Source organism: Perca fluviatilis, chromosome 23 (assembly GCF_010015445.1).
Source record: "Perca fluviatilis chromosome 23, GENO_Pfluv_1.0, whole genome shotgun sequence".
NCBI classification, from domain to species: Eukaryota; Metazoa; Chordata; class Actinopteri; order Perciformes; family Percidae; genus Perca; species Perca fluviatilis.
The window spans coordinates 20,160,994-20,174,319 of record NC_053134.1 but is presented as its reverse complement, the minus strand read 5'-3'; the positions used below and the strand labels follow the sequence as shown (position 1 = coordinate 20,174,319).

Below are 13,326 nucleotides of genomic sequence, written 5' to 3'. Positions count from 1 at the left end.
GAATACTGTATATGCTACCTGATCAGAATCAGAAAAGGGTTTTTTGCCAAATAAGTAACACTTAGAATTTCAAACTCCTGTGGATTTATGAGGACTATTGTTGACTGCTCCTCAGATCTCTGCAGGGTAAACTGAGAAAGCTAGCTAGGCTATCTGTCCAAGCTGAGTTTTCTCGCGCACTCTCTTGAGCGTAAGCGCTGTCCATGATAATTGTGATAGGTTTAAAGAAATGCCAATAAACCAGAGCACGTTTTTCTCCACCCGAATAATGTGTGACGAGCCAGACCTTCCCCGCTCCCCGCGCGTGTGGATGGTCTGGAAAAGTGAGCCAAAAAGTTATATGGAGATGCTGCTCCCTCCCTCTCATAGACGCGTTATGCTATGTTTGAAACTTAAACTCAGTTACTCCACTCAAAAGCCAGTTAATTAGTTTTATAAAATGTTTTCAATCAATTTTTGAAAAACTTGATACTGTTGTATCCGAGTTAACTGCTTCTTTAGTGATTATTCTATTACTTTCTTACATCTTTTGTTCTGTGTATTTTTTTTCCTTTTTGTAACCTTCATATACAAAGTTTTTGATTACTGCCATGTGTGGGTCAATATGTGTTTGTGTGTTCAGCTTTCAGTTGTATGCATGTGTCTTATGTCAGTTGGATGCCTGAGGTTGAGTTTACAGCTAAAATGTTTATTTGTACTTCTTCACGTTGATTCTCAATAGATAAACCTTGGCATGACAGAAATAAAGAACAACCAGATTCCAGACAACCAGACAAGGTTACATAATTTTTTCTGTGTAACTGGGTCCTGATAATTAATCTTGAAAGAAGTCTTTTGTTTTTCAGCTCTCTCTTTGATCATTTATGTTAGACATGATCTGTCTACTTACATTTCTTTAAAATGGTAGTGGACTTACAGGACAGAAGTTGGCGGTCCCTCGATGTCTGAGCAGTTGGACAGCTTCAGTGCTTTAGACAATTGTGTCGTCCCAACTCTAATCTTAACTGTGACATGCAGGCCTGTTAAGGGAAAAAAAGAGGTAAATATCAGAATCTTGGCCAGAATTTTCAGCAACACACGTTTTTATGGGATGTCTTGGAACAATATATAACATTAAACAACACAGATTTCTTACTTCATTTGAGGGTTCTTGTGACAGTGAAAGTCATTGATCTTCAGGTTTTAAATTCACTGGATTATTGTATTTATCACATGTCACTGACCTCCAGCAGGAAGTGTGCTATTAGAAAGGATGCAGGTGCATTGTGGGAATTGTTGAGGAAGGCCGTCTCTGCAAAGCTTACTGGAACTTGCAGAGAATTTACAGGCGAAGTTAGACAGCGCCTTCTGGCCCACACTCAGATGTGTCTGGATGTTAAGTGTAATCTGAGAAAGGAAGAATGTGAGTGTTTACAAAAAGAAAAAAAAGAAAACTGATAGTCACAACTGAATAAAGTTAAAAGCCTGTACGTAATCTTCACCTGGCCTGTGTCGTCCTTTACAACTTTGTAGGAAACCATTTTCTGTTGAGAATCGTCAGGAATGGATAACCAGTCTGAATCTTGGCAGTCATCTTCAAATGTGCAACTAGGAGGAGAACATTATGTTTTAACTAAGTTCATAATTGTTTGTTGAAGGTGTCACCTGCAGATGTTGTTCCTGACCTTTTTTTAGTGCCGCACCAGACGCAGTACGGATCCTGTGCAGACCAACAGTCCTGCACATTTGTGGATGTGCTGCACTTTGACACAGGTACACGCTTCATCTAGAACAAAACACAAACACTTTGAAAGTATGGAATACATAAGGCATCGTAAATTCAAAATCCTTTAGTGTTCACACGGTCTAAAACAAGTATGTTTATACATGTACAATGGACCCACCTGGTTTCTAAATGGCAGGTACACGTGTTTAAGATCTACTTGATCCAGATGCATTTTGGGAAACACTTGGTGGTCGTCAGTGGCCCTGTAGAGCACCCTGGGACAGGTGGTGTGATAGTTCTTGTCCACAGCAAGCTGACAACAACAATAACAATGTAGCTTTGTTATGTTTGCTGTGTTTCAGTTTGAGCTGCAAGGCAAAGCTGTACTGGAGAGAAAGGCTTATCAAAATACTGTAAAAATAAAACCACTGAAATTGTGATTTTGAAAGGTCACCAGCTTACCTACACACAATGAGCTTCAGCCTAGCTAACTAAATCAATTTAGCTTTTTCCAGCCACTGAAATTATTTCTATCTATGAGAAAATTATGCTGCTTCTGGAACGTACTCACCATCTGTATTTGCAAGTTCTATAAAAAAAGAATGTACATCTAACTAGATCTGTATGCAGTGTGAAAGCCACGATATTTCCTGCCACAGGTCCTGTGGTGACTTTGCAGAAGCATTGCTTAAAAAAGCTCAAAACCCCTACAAGTACAAATTAATAACTGGAATGGTGGCTATTTAAATAAAATAGTTATAGAAGCATCTTTAAGCATCTTTGATTTATTTTAAATGATCTGTATAATATGTAAAGAGTAGCTATCACTGCAACACAGTTACTTTGAAACAAAATGTTTTATTGAATGATTGATTTCCATTAATGAATAGAATACATATCCCGTAAGTGTTTTTTATACACACCTTAATGAGCTGCCCATCTCCTGTCCCAATGAAGAAAACCATCCAGGCCTTGTGTCTCACTGCCAGCACAGAGGTCATGGACTTCTGCCTGAAGAGCACCGCCTTGGGCTTCAGAGTCTTTGGCTGAGAGACAAAGAAATATTACTTTGAAACCAAAACTGTATTTATGGAATTCTAAAGTGAACAACTTACAGATTAGACAAAAAGGTACTGAGAGCACTTCATGTTCAAATGTCACTGTTCAAAGCTTAATTGGATAAAGATCTAATAGAATTATTATTTGTGTGCAGCTGTCTCCTTCTACAACAGTAAGTAAAATTGAAACCATTAAATCTATTTAACCCTCACATTAGTTGACCTCTCATGTCTCCCAGACATTAAAACATTCAGGATCGTGCAGTGCTATACTTTTACTTTGTAAGAAGCAGAGCTGGGTGACATGGAGAAAATTAAATATCAAAATATACAAAGTTGAGAAAGTTACATCACTTTACTGTAATGAAGCCTTTAAAACCAGGAAAAGACAACACTTGTGTCATAAGATATCCAAAATTTAAGACATATCTAGTCTCATATCTTGATATAATATTGATATGTTGCCCAGCCCTAAGAAGTCTACACAACTTTGGTAAGGAATATCTGCCTCTATATTTTGACATTATAGGAATCTTTGAGTTTCTGTTCCAACACACCATCTGTAAATAAGGCACCAATAACTGGTTTTAATCAATGCAGCACTGGTGACAATCAATATTTAATTTGAGTACAGTAAAGTGTAGTCTTATTACTTTTTTCTTCAACTCCATACAGATTTTGTCATAACTTTATAACTTATTAGAACTTTACAGATCAAAATCAGGACCAACCGGCAGTCTTATCCTGTCAGTGCTGCAGACACTGCAGAAGTCTGGATCTTCATCAGTGTCTCCGGTGAGAGGAGGGCTGATGTCAAACAGTAGCAGCTCTGTGTCGGTGGTCCCTCCGTCCACACTGAACACGCCGCTCCAGAGCACCGGCGGCCCGCCCGGTCACGGAGGAGGCGAGGAGTCTGCTGCCTCCCCCCATCAGAGATGCTGAGGGTCGCTCCCCCAGCGACCTGAGAGTCTGCGCTTTGTCTGTTTTGCCCTCGCAGCCAAAATGAGACGGACTCTGTTGCTTGTGTCACTTGAGGGCAGGTTAGAGAAAAGATAAATGGTTAAACTGATCTGAAATCCATCCACAAACTCCGCATTGCCTTGAGGACAACGTTTGATCACATCGATAGAGAACTCGCTAATTTCGGAAAATATAGTTCCGTATTGCTTGTGATTCGTATTACGAAGTTGTACCGCTTCTGATTCCGTGGAGCAGCTGCTCTTTGTGGATTTGACTTCGTATTGCTGTATGGCAGTCAGAATGTAAGTCTCGGTAGTTGTCTCCTCCACATTCACCAGGAAGCCGATGGATGCGCTGCTCCGCCTTGGGGATCCAACCTGGATGTTCTCCATATACTGCACATTTGAAATGTTCTTCAGGTCCAGCACCTCGCAGTAACCGCACTCGATCACACCGCAGCTGATCAGAGTTTCAGTCTCAACAAAAGGCAATAACATGTTGACGCTGAAAGTCGCGTTCCGCTCATCCGTCTCAGAAACCCGGGAAAACTGCGCATCCATCTGACACCCGCCCTTCAGGATTCCTCTCTGAGTCAGACTCTGGACCAGAGTCAGGTCGTGGCTCAGCTGGTACAGAGTCTCCGCTGTAGCGATGTAAACCGTGTTGGTGGCCACAGCGAAGTGGCGGAGGTCTCCATCAAAAGTGAAGCCTCCATTCTCCTCCAGGCACCGAGCCTCTTCTCCCCAGAGAATGAACAACAGAGCCGGCAGCACGATCATCTTCTTGCAGTGATGACAGCTAAATGCTCACACATAGACGGTCTTCATGGCACTCCGCTCTCCTCCACGGGGTCGCTGGTGTCGTGCGTAAAAGCGCAGCGCGCGTCTGTCGAAAAGAGAAGTGTTTAAAAGTGGGAGGGAGCGCGCGCAGCTAAACCGAAAACTAAAATTTCTGAGATACGATTTAGCAACATTACTGTTTCACCCAGCTGGATTTGTCCCACTTTTACCACGTTTTCAAACCAAGTCTATCCAGTTTTAGTCTAACCATAGAAGCCGTGTGTGCTGTGATGCGAGTTCCAGACGATGACAGCCTTTCATCACATGATATCTACCTCAAGAACCAAAAGCCGAGGCAACACACCAATGCTTAATCAAGCAACAGGGAGTTCTGAATGGTAGAACTCCCTAACCATAATTTACATGGCACATTTGATTCTCAGCATCTACAGGTCATTTAACACCCCCCTTTAGCAGAGTGACAGTAGGCTACAGTATGATTGAGTGTCGGTTACACAGAATTATCAGGTAACCATTTTAGACGTTAATATGCAACTTTCCGCATTTTGAAGCTACATTACATCAAAGAGTATACCCAGTGTGTTCTGGGTGACATCTAGTGTCAGCTTTGGGAAGTTCTTTCTTCCAGTTGAATGTCAGTGACCAGTTGAATGCAAATAGATGTGACACTACTTGTTAGAATCACTGGTTACTACATTGACAGTGACGACCAGACAGATGGGACACAACAAATGTTTTGTTTACTACCGACTCATAGAAATGAGACTGTCCTACATCACAAAAATGTGACAAGAAGAATGGACTCTTGCTTTTGCACACTATGACCAAAGAAACGAGAAATCAGTCATATCAGAGAGAAAAAAAAAGATTTCACCAACAACAGCCTTAACTTACGTTTTTGAATGTGTCTTCGTGTTATAGGCTGCTGCTTGAGGATGGTTGGTAGTGTGAGTGGGAAGAAAGGATCAGCATGCAGGCGTTGATTTTCCAGATAAATAAAGGATAAGAAAAAGTTTGGATTATGCCTCTTGAGAGCATAATATAAATATTGATGATAAATATTTTTTTGGTACGAGTACAATTGTGTCGGCTACCATCTAGCTCTAAATCAGGGGGGATTGATCCCACCTGGGTCACTAATTCCAGAGTTGCTCCCCGATTGGCCACAGACAGCAGGTGACAGTGTACGTTTGTCTACTGTGGAGGTTTTTTTTTCTCACTAATTGTTTGCAGATAACCTTAATGACATTATGCGTTTCTCCTTTTTGTGGCTGGTCTGAATACTGTTTTGGTAACGCTTTAGATTACAGACAGTTATTTACCTACTGGGTACCTTTTCATATACTGTAGTTATTTTTCGTGGGTACCTACTGTAGGCTAATTATTTTTTACCTACTGGGTAGGGTACCTATAGCCTACTGTAATTTTTTTTTTTACCTGGGTATAGGCCTACTGTAGTAATTTTGACCTACTGGGTAGGGTACCTATAGCCTACTGTAATTTTTTTTTTTACCTGGGTATAGGCCTACTGTAGTAATTTTGACCTACTGGGTACTTACACTGTAGTTCTTTTTTTTACCTATTGAGTACCTAGGTCTACTGTACTTATTTTTTACCTACTGGGTACCTATAATAATATTACAAGGTAAATACACTGAGCAATGTTCTGGACATTTAGGAGGAACTTAGAGATAAATTATACTGCAGTTATTATGTCACTACTCTACATTATATTAGGTACACAGTATGACCATGACCAGTGTTGGGAAGGATACTTTCAAAACGTATTTCGTTACAGAATACATGCCCACAAATGTAATTTGTAACGTATTCCGTTACGTTACTCAATCTGAGTAACGTATTCTGAATACTTGGATTACTTCAGGATTACTTCCACATTGAATTGCGTTTTATAAGTGTAGGAATGCAGCTATCACATCCAGCTTACTAAACAGGCCTATAATGGTGTGTTCTTTTTATTCCAACTAGCTGAATGTGTACCTGAACAAGCAGATAGATTATTGTATTGGTAGTCCCGAACTGCATACTACAAAAATCTAACCGCAGTCTTGCTACCACGAGCTAATTTTAGCTAACGTTAGCTAGCATGTCAAACGGGGCTAGTCAGTCTTTAAAGGGGTGATAGAATGATTATATAGGGTATTTCACACTGTTCCTTATGGTCTCCTAATGGGGTATGTAACATTGGTTGGGCTGAAAATGGCCTGGTTGATATTTTATTGGCCCTTATGCATCCCTGTGTTTTGGCCCTATTTGTAACAAGAGCTTTTCTTCCAAATATGGTATGGTCATGAATATTTAGATGAGCTGCGCGGTGATTGGTTGAGCGACTTGCCATACGCAGACATTAGAGACGCGCGTTGATTGGTTGAGCGAATCCCCAATACACATACATTAGAGAAGCGACAGAATCTCATATTCCAGACACTGCAATGTTTCATTACCAAATTCACTTCTGAGACTTTTTTAAGCGAGAAATCAACTATATAAAGCTGAAATATGGGCCGTTTTACAAAAATGGATGGCTAATTGCAAATTTGGTAAGACGTGTCGGACTTTAGGAGCTCCACACAGTCTGACGAGAAAGCGGCTGCTCCATACCCAGCGCAAAGTCACCCTTTGTGGATACTGCACTACGGGGCTCCGCGGCCAGCTGCCGGCATAACTATATCTATAAATAATACATTTACGGTTTTGAATGTCCCAATGTCTTATAAAGCTAACCGTTGTGTCCGATTTGATTTTAAGGCATTTTTATGAACGCGAGGCGTCTTTGTAGGACAAGCAGCTGCTTGCTATATGTCCCATTCATTACAATGGGGAAATACCGCAGCTAGCTAGCTACACTTTCGCCATAACTAAATTATATTTATGTTTGAATTTCGTCACGCCACTTATACAACACATTCCCCAATGTCTTATAAAGCTAACCGTTGTGTCCGATTTGATTTTAAGGCATTTTTATGAACGCGAGGCGTCTTTGTAGGACGAGCAGCTGCTTGCTATATGTCCCATTCATTACAATGGGGAAATACCGCAGCACGCAGCTACATTGTCGCCATAACTAAATTATATTTACAGTTTGAATTTCGTTCACGCCACTTATACAACATCATTCCCCAATGTCTTATAAAGCTAACCGTTGTGTCCGATTTGATTTTAAGGCATTTTTATGAACGCAAGAGGCTCTTTTAGAGGACGAACAGCTGCTTGCTATGTCCCATTCATTACAATGGGGAAATACCGCAGCTTGCTCACTTTCGCATAACTAAAGTATATTTACAGTTTGAATTTCGTCACGGCATGAATATTACAGGTTCCTCAAGGTCTTACAAAGCTTAGCTAACACTTGTCCGATTTCGGATTTCAATTGAATGTATTTTTGTGAATGTCAGAGTTAGGAGGAGGCTAGCTAGCTCTCATTGATGGACTCCATCTCACCGCGGATCTATCAATGAGACTCGCGGACAAGAGGCTTTATTTCCCCGATTGTTTGTTTAAATAACTCAACACACATACCCATTATAAGATTAACTGGAACCTGCGGGCTGCGGTAAAAGATTGCGGGCGTAACAAGCTCGCTGACACTGCGGGTCAGGGCGGCGTGTTAGCAACCCAGGCAGCACCAACACCGGCACTAAACTCCGACACAGTCGGAGAAAATTGCAATTAGCCATCCATTTTCGTAAAGCAGCCCATATTCGAGCTTTATATGGTTGATTTCTCGCATAAAAAAGTTTCAGAAGTGAATTTTGTAATGGAATAGCAGAGATCTGCGTGAACTAGCTAGATTCAGAAGACTACCTGATCTCAGGTCAGTTGTGTAGCCTACAGTGGTTTAATTGGCTTTTGTAGGGAGAGGGAGCCCTTATTTACGGGGAATGGTCATGATTCAAAATCGCGCCGTAAAATGACTTAATGTGTTTTTACACCAAAGGGCTCTTTTTCCAGTATCAGAATCAGAAACCATTATTATAGCCTCTTTAACAGTAATTAGCTGGCCCAGCTTGTTCATAGCCAGTGTATGTTCATTTAAGCTTCCAGTTTGTTAGATGACACCAACATTTGGTCTAATCATAACTGGCCTGGCAACCCAAAGGCCAAGGTTTTACTTCCAGATTTGTGTGCTGACTTATGATGGGGGGTCTGGGGGTCCTCCCCCAGAATTTCTTTAGCATTAAACACTTCATTTCCTGCATTTTGGTGAATTTTTATGCACCTATTTCTACTTCCTTTTTCTGAATAAATATGCCTGAAATATCGTTATGTAAAGGGAAACATTACAATCCAAATCTAAAAACATAATGGAAAATATTGCAGTAAGGCTGTAAGCTGTATTGCTTTCATCTATTTATTCTCCTTTAGATTGACTTTTCTAATTATATCTGAGTCAGCACACATGTAGCCTAGGCATCATTTATTCTTTCCTCTTTTGCATCTTTTGTTTGGGAAGTAACCTCTGTAAATTTGCATATGACAATAATTCACCTTAGTGATACATTATTCATTTAATTTATTAATAAACCTCTGGACTGTAATATTTCAGATGTTTGAGCAAGATTTCTGCTCATGTCCAAAACTTTGTGCACATTGAAAATCCCATCTGTGCTCTCTGAAATTTGGAGGAGATGTGATATTTTGTGAAAAAAATAAAGTTTATGATTACGAGCTATTACAAGAATAAAGTCACTATATTTCAGAAAATAATCTACCTGCACCGTAGTCTGCTGTGCATTACGTGATTGCTCTGCTGATACGGTAGATCTCAGACCTTCTGACAGACACAGAGCCCCGTTTTAGACGTTTAGGGAAGTGGCTGTAGCCTACGCTGCTCTACATCGGAGGTGGAAACCCGAAACTTATGGCAGAAATGCACGGAGCTCAAACGCGACACATCTGCGCAGCATGTCCACAGCAGAGCGCATCCATAAACCTGAAGCTGCGCAGCTTTTTACAGCGAGAGTGGACACTAAACGATGTCCGGTTTCATATTTGTCAGTCAACTTTTCAAAATACATTCGGGCTACACTCAAAACATTTGGGGCTGAACCCCCGGCAAAATGTTTGATGCTGAAGGAGACGGAGCTGAGCTCCGGCAGGGTGTGTTGTGGACCTGAGGAGGCGGAGCTGCGCTCCGGTGAGCTCCGGCCCAATTTAACCTCTGGTAGCCTATGTAAATGTTGGGGCGTGACTGTTCTCTTAAGGTTCCGGATTTTGAGACGCTTACGCAAGCAACTCAGCTTTGTTGGGATTCGCCCGTTTTCAGAGGCAGTTTCAAAATATGAGATTTTCATAGTAAAGGGGTGTCAGTGGGATTTTGAGCTTCTATGTATGTCCTATTTACCCACCAAACTGTCGTTATTCAACTATGACAGGGTAAAATCGGTTTTGCATTCTATCACCCCTTTAAACGGCTCTGGAGCTAGTAAATCAGCACGTACGAGAATGTAAAGTCGCACGTCAACGTTAAAATAGCAAGGTGACCAGTAAAACTACAGCAGACGACTACCCTTGGCTAATTAAAAAAATAGCTTACTTTAAGATGCTTCTTCAGGTTGGAGGTGGAGTAATTTGGACGCTGAAAGGAGGTTGGTTGCTGGCAAGCACAGGTTGCACTGCACAGTTATATTTCATTCTCCCTGTTCGTTCTTTAATGTGAAATGCTGTTTGAATTTCCAAGATAGAAACTTATTCCTGCCCTGGCTCTGTCGTGCCGGTTCCGACTCCATTATGACTGATCACGCAAATAGCTATTTTTTTCGATTTCATATCGGGGCTTCTGGAAAATGCATAGAGTTGTCTTAATTTAGTCAGAGTGAATAAACTCGTGAAACAGAGAAGTATCGTCATGTAATCCATTGATTTCAACAATGTAACTGTATTCTAAATACCAACGATTTAAATTGTAACTGTAACGGAATACAGTTACTCATAATTTGTATTCTGAATACGTAACGCCGTTACATGTATTCCGTTACTCCCCAACACTGACCATGACACTGAGCAAACATCTGGACACCCGGCCCACCTTCTACTGCTAGATGACCATCCCCGCCCACAAACGAGCTGCTGATCTTTTTTCTTCTCACAACTTTACATTTGTTTTGTGGTCAAATAACTTTGAGCGTGTTGAACGATGTTGTAACCTTATGTTACCCACCAAGCATTAGCTAACGTTACTTGTCAACCAGCACATACTACTGTGTTGCAAAGTGGCATGTAATTAATCTCAAACTGATGCCGTGTGGCAAAAAAAGCAGTATTATGGTTGAGTATTTCTGTGACATTGTATGATTTACAATTACTCTCCAACCTATCATCTGGGTCCCCGTGTTTTGACGGAAGTTACCAGTAACTAGAGGGTGCAAGGTTATGACGCCACTGACCAGCGACTAAAGGAAACGTCCGGTGTCATAAATAAAATAACAGATTTCTCTGGGTTTGAAATTTGTTAGAAACATTTGGGATAGTGTAAGAACACAACTCAAAAAATATATAACATGGGTATTGTCGTTTTTAGACATTTTAATGCAGAAATGTTACATATTGTACCTTTAAGGAGGGGGGTTCAGTTTTAGAGTCAGGAATCAGGTAATTAGGGTGAAAACAAGAGCCAATCAGTGGTGAAGAAAGCATAGACAGTATATAAGGAAGAAAGGGGAGGAAAGGAAGTGAGGTACAGGAAGTGAGGAAAGCAAGTGCCAAAATAAAATGGGGATCTTTAGTACAATAGGGACTAAATAAAGAGTCTTAAGAAAACACCTACGAGAACAAACATAAAAACAACAGATTATCTAAGTATGTTGGACTGTAGCAAAGGTCATCTAACGTTACACCACTCTCAAGTAAATATCAAGTTACAGCAAGTAGAAAAAAAAACTCAACTTGTGGTTTCGCACAAGGTTATGTACCTGACTCTGTTATGTTATGTAGAAGCTTATGTACCTGACTCTGTTATGTTATGTACAAGGTTATGTACCTGACTCTGTTATGTTATGTACCTGACTCTGTTATGTTATGTAGAAGTTTATGTACCTGACTCTGTTATGTTATGTACAAGGTTATGTACCCGACCAGCCAATTTTCTTGGCTGGTCACAGTGACTTCCTGGACTCTTGTCATCACCTCAAGGTTGCAAAGGAAGACAGTTAAGTCACATTAAATCTGTTTGCCAAATCAGTTTGTTTTCAATCAAGTTCCGGCTGCATATTAATATTTTGTATTCATCTCTTGGAGTAAGTTTCCAACATCTAAGGTAAAATCCGGAAATAAAGATGCTAACATTTAAGGAAAAAAAACACAGGTACAATTTAACAATAACTGAGAAGAGGGCCTAATGGAAATATGATTAACATAAAAAAGAAGTAAGGGGACTTTGTGGACTAGACTCTAGAGGTTTAAGACGCTGACCATTTTAATGTAATGTCCCCAGTTTGAGTCTCTCGAATATACTCAATACCTAAAAAATGCAAAAAGTACCCTTTAATTACCCAAGTAAAAGTCCCTAAACCCTGGTTTCTATGCCAGGACAAACATTTGAATTATTATTATTATTATTATTATTATTATTATAGGTTATGAGATACTGTAAAAGCCAAATACTACTACACCTGAGTTAAATATCAAAGGGGTTATAAGATACTGTAAAAGCGCTGGAAGTCCTCTTACACTCCCTGTATAGTTGAGGTTGCTTCCCTCTACATCATTTTGGGACCAAAGATTGAACTTTACCCCGGTAGAATAAAAAGTGTAATGTCTATTTTGAAAATGGAGTAGCAAAACATTCATAAGGTTTGGCGTGATGGTCCCAGCTTGTTGGTTTTAGCAGTGAGCTTCCTTTGCCATAGACAGAGAGCCACCAATACTGAAAGACAAACACAATTACGGTTTTAATATTTTTTTTTTTACAGTTACAATTTTTTCTTCTTCTTCTGATTAAAAGGTGCAGTAGGTAAGGCCGGTTACACACTGGCTGCGTGGCGTTTGCGTGACATTTCTGTTGCGTGTCAGCTGCGTGGATTTTTCTGTCTTTACACACCAGAAATGTGTCTGGACACATGTATGTTTCCCATTGCAGACTGATCTCATGAATTGGCGTATGTATGACACGCCAATTTGTATTCCGTTTTTGCGTGTTATCAAGACGCATAATCGCATTTTTGCGTGTATATCAACGCAAATCGGCCGCCATTGGCCTATATTGCGAGTCCATTTCCGCCGTAGCGAGTGGTATAAAGGAATGGGGGATTGGGTGAGGAGGTAGTTTGGGATGACGGATGGGTAAAACACAGGACTTTCACCTGGGAGACCTGGGTTCGCGCCCCGCATGTGGCAGTTTTTCGGCCGTTTCTTGACGTTTTTTTTTTAAAGTTTTTGTTTTTAATAAGCCTTACCCAATGTTTCTTTCCTAAACCCAACCATTTGTTGTTGTCGTAAGCGTGTTTTTGTCGTTATTTTCCGTGTTTTTTGTCACTGTTTTGTTACTAAAGCCTTTTTCTGTGTTCTTTTCCTAAACTCAACCATTTTTTTTTTCTTAACAGGCGTGTGACGTCGTTCTCGCGATAACGCGCAACGTGGCGAGGCCACGTGGTGGGTCTGTTTACATCAGCTGTATCCAGCGTGTATCATACACGTGGATAGCTGAAAATGGCGTAAAATAACACGCCATTTGGCTTTATGAAAGTGGCGTATATATTTACGCAAAGTCATGATGCCATGCCCATTGATAAAATGAAATACCACGTTAAACACAAATGTCTAACTGCATGTCAATCACTGCTCA

The 13,326-nt window shown here is 40.5% G+C and overlaps 2 protein-coding genes across 2 annotated transcripts in view; both read right to left on the bottom strand.

Annotated features, from left to right (window-relative positions):
• Positions 1 to 912: 912 nt before the first annotated feature.
• On the bottom strand, positions 913 to 5,461 carry LOC120553749 (plexin-C1-like). The gene is made up of 9 exons (XM_039792446.1): positions 5,418 to 5,461; positions 3,703 to 4,608; positions 3,495 to 3,618; positions 2,629 to 2,751; positions 1,884 to 2,018; positions 1,665 to 1,765; positions 1,482 to 1,587; positions 1,224 to 1,386; positions 913 to 1,019 (listed from the first exon to the last, which is right to left on the bottom strand). The coding sequence occupies exons 2-9, from the start codon at positions 4,500 to 4,502 to the stop codon at positions 913 to 915; spliced, it is 1,659 nt and encodes a 552-aa protein (XP_039648380.1). The 5' UTR covers positions 4,503 to 4,608; positions 5,418 to 5,461.
• A 6,819-nt stretch (positions 5,462 to 12,280) lies between these two features.
• LOC120553415 (plexin-C1-like) overlaps positions 12,281 to 13,326 on the bottom strand; it is a 37,399-nt gene continuing 36,353 nt past the window's right edge. Inside the window, exon 16 of the mRNA XM_039791782.1 lies at positions 12,281 to 12,408. Within this exon, the coding sequence (XP_039647716.1) occupies positions 12,329 to 12,408 (80 nt within the window). The 3' untranslated portion in view covers positions 12,281 to 12,328. The remainder of the gene's footprint in view (positions 12,409 to 13,326) is intronic.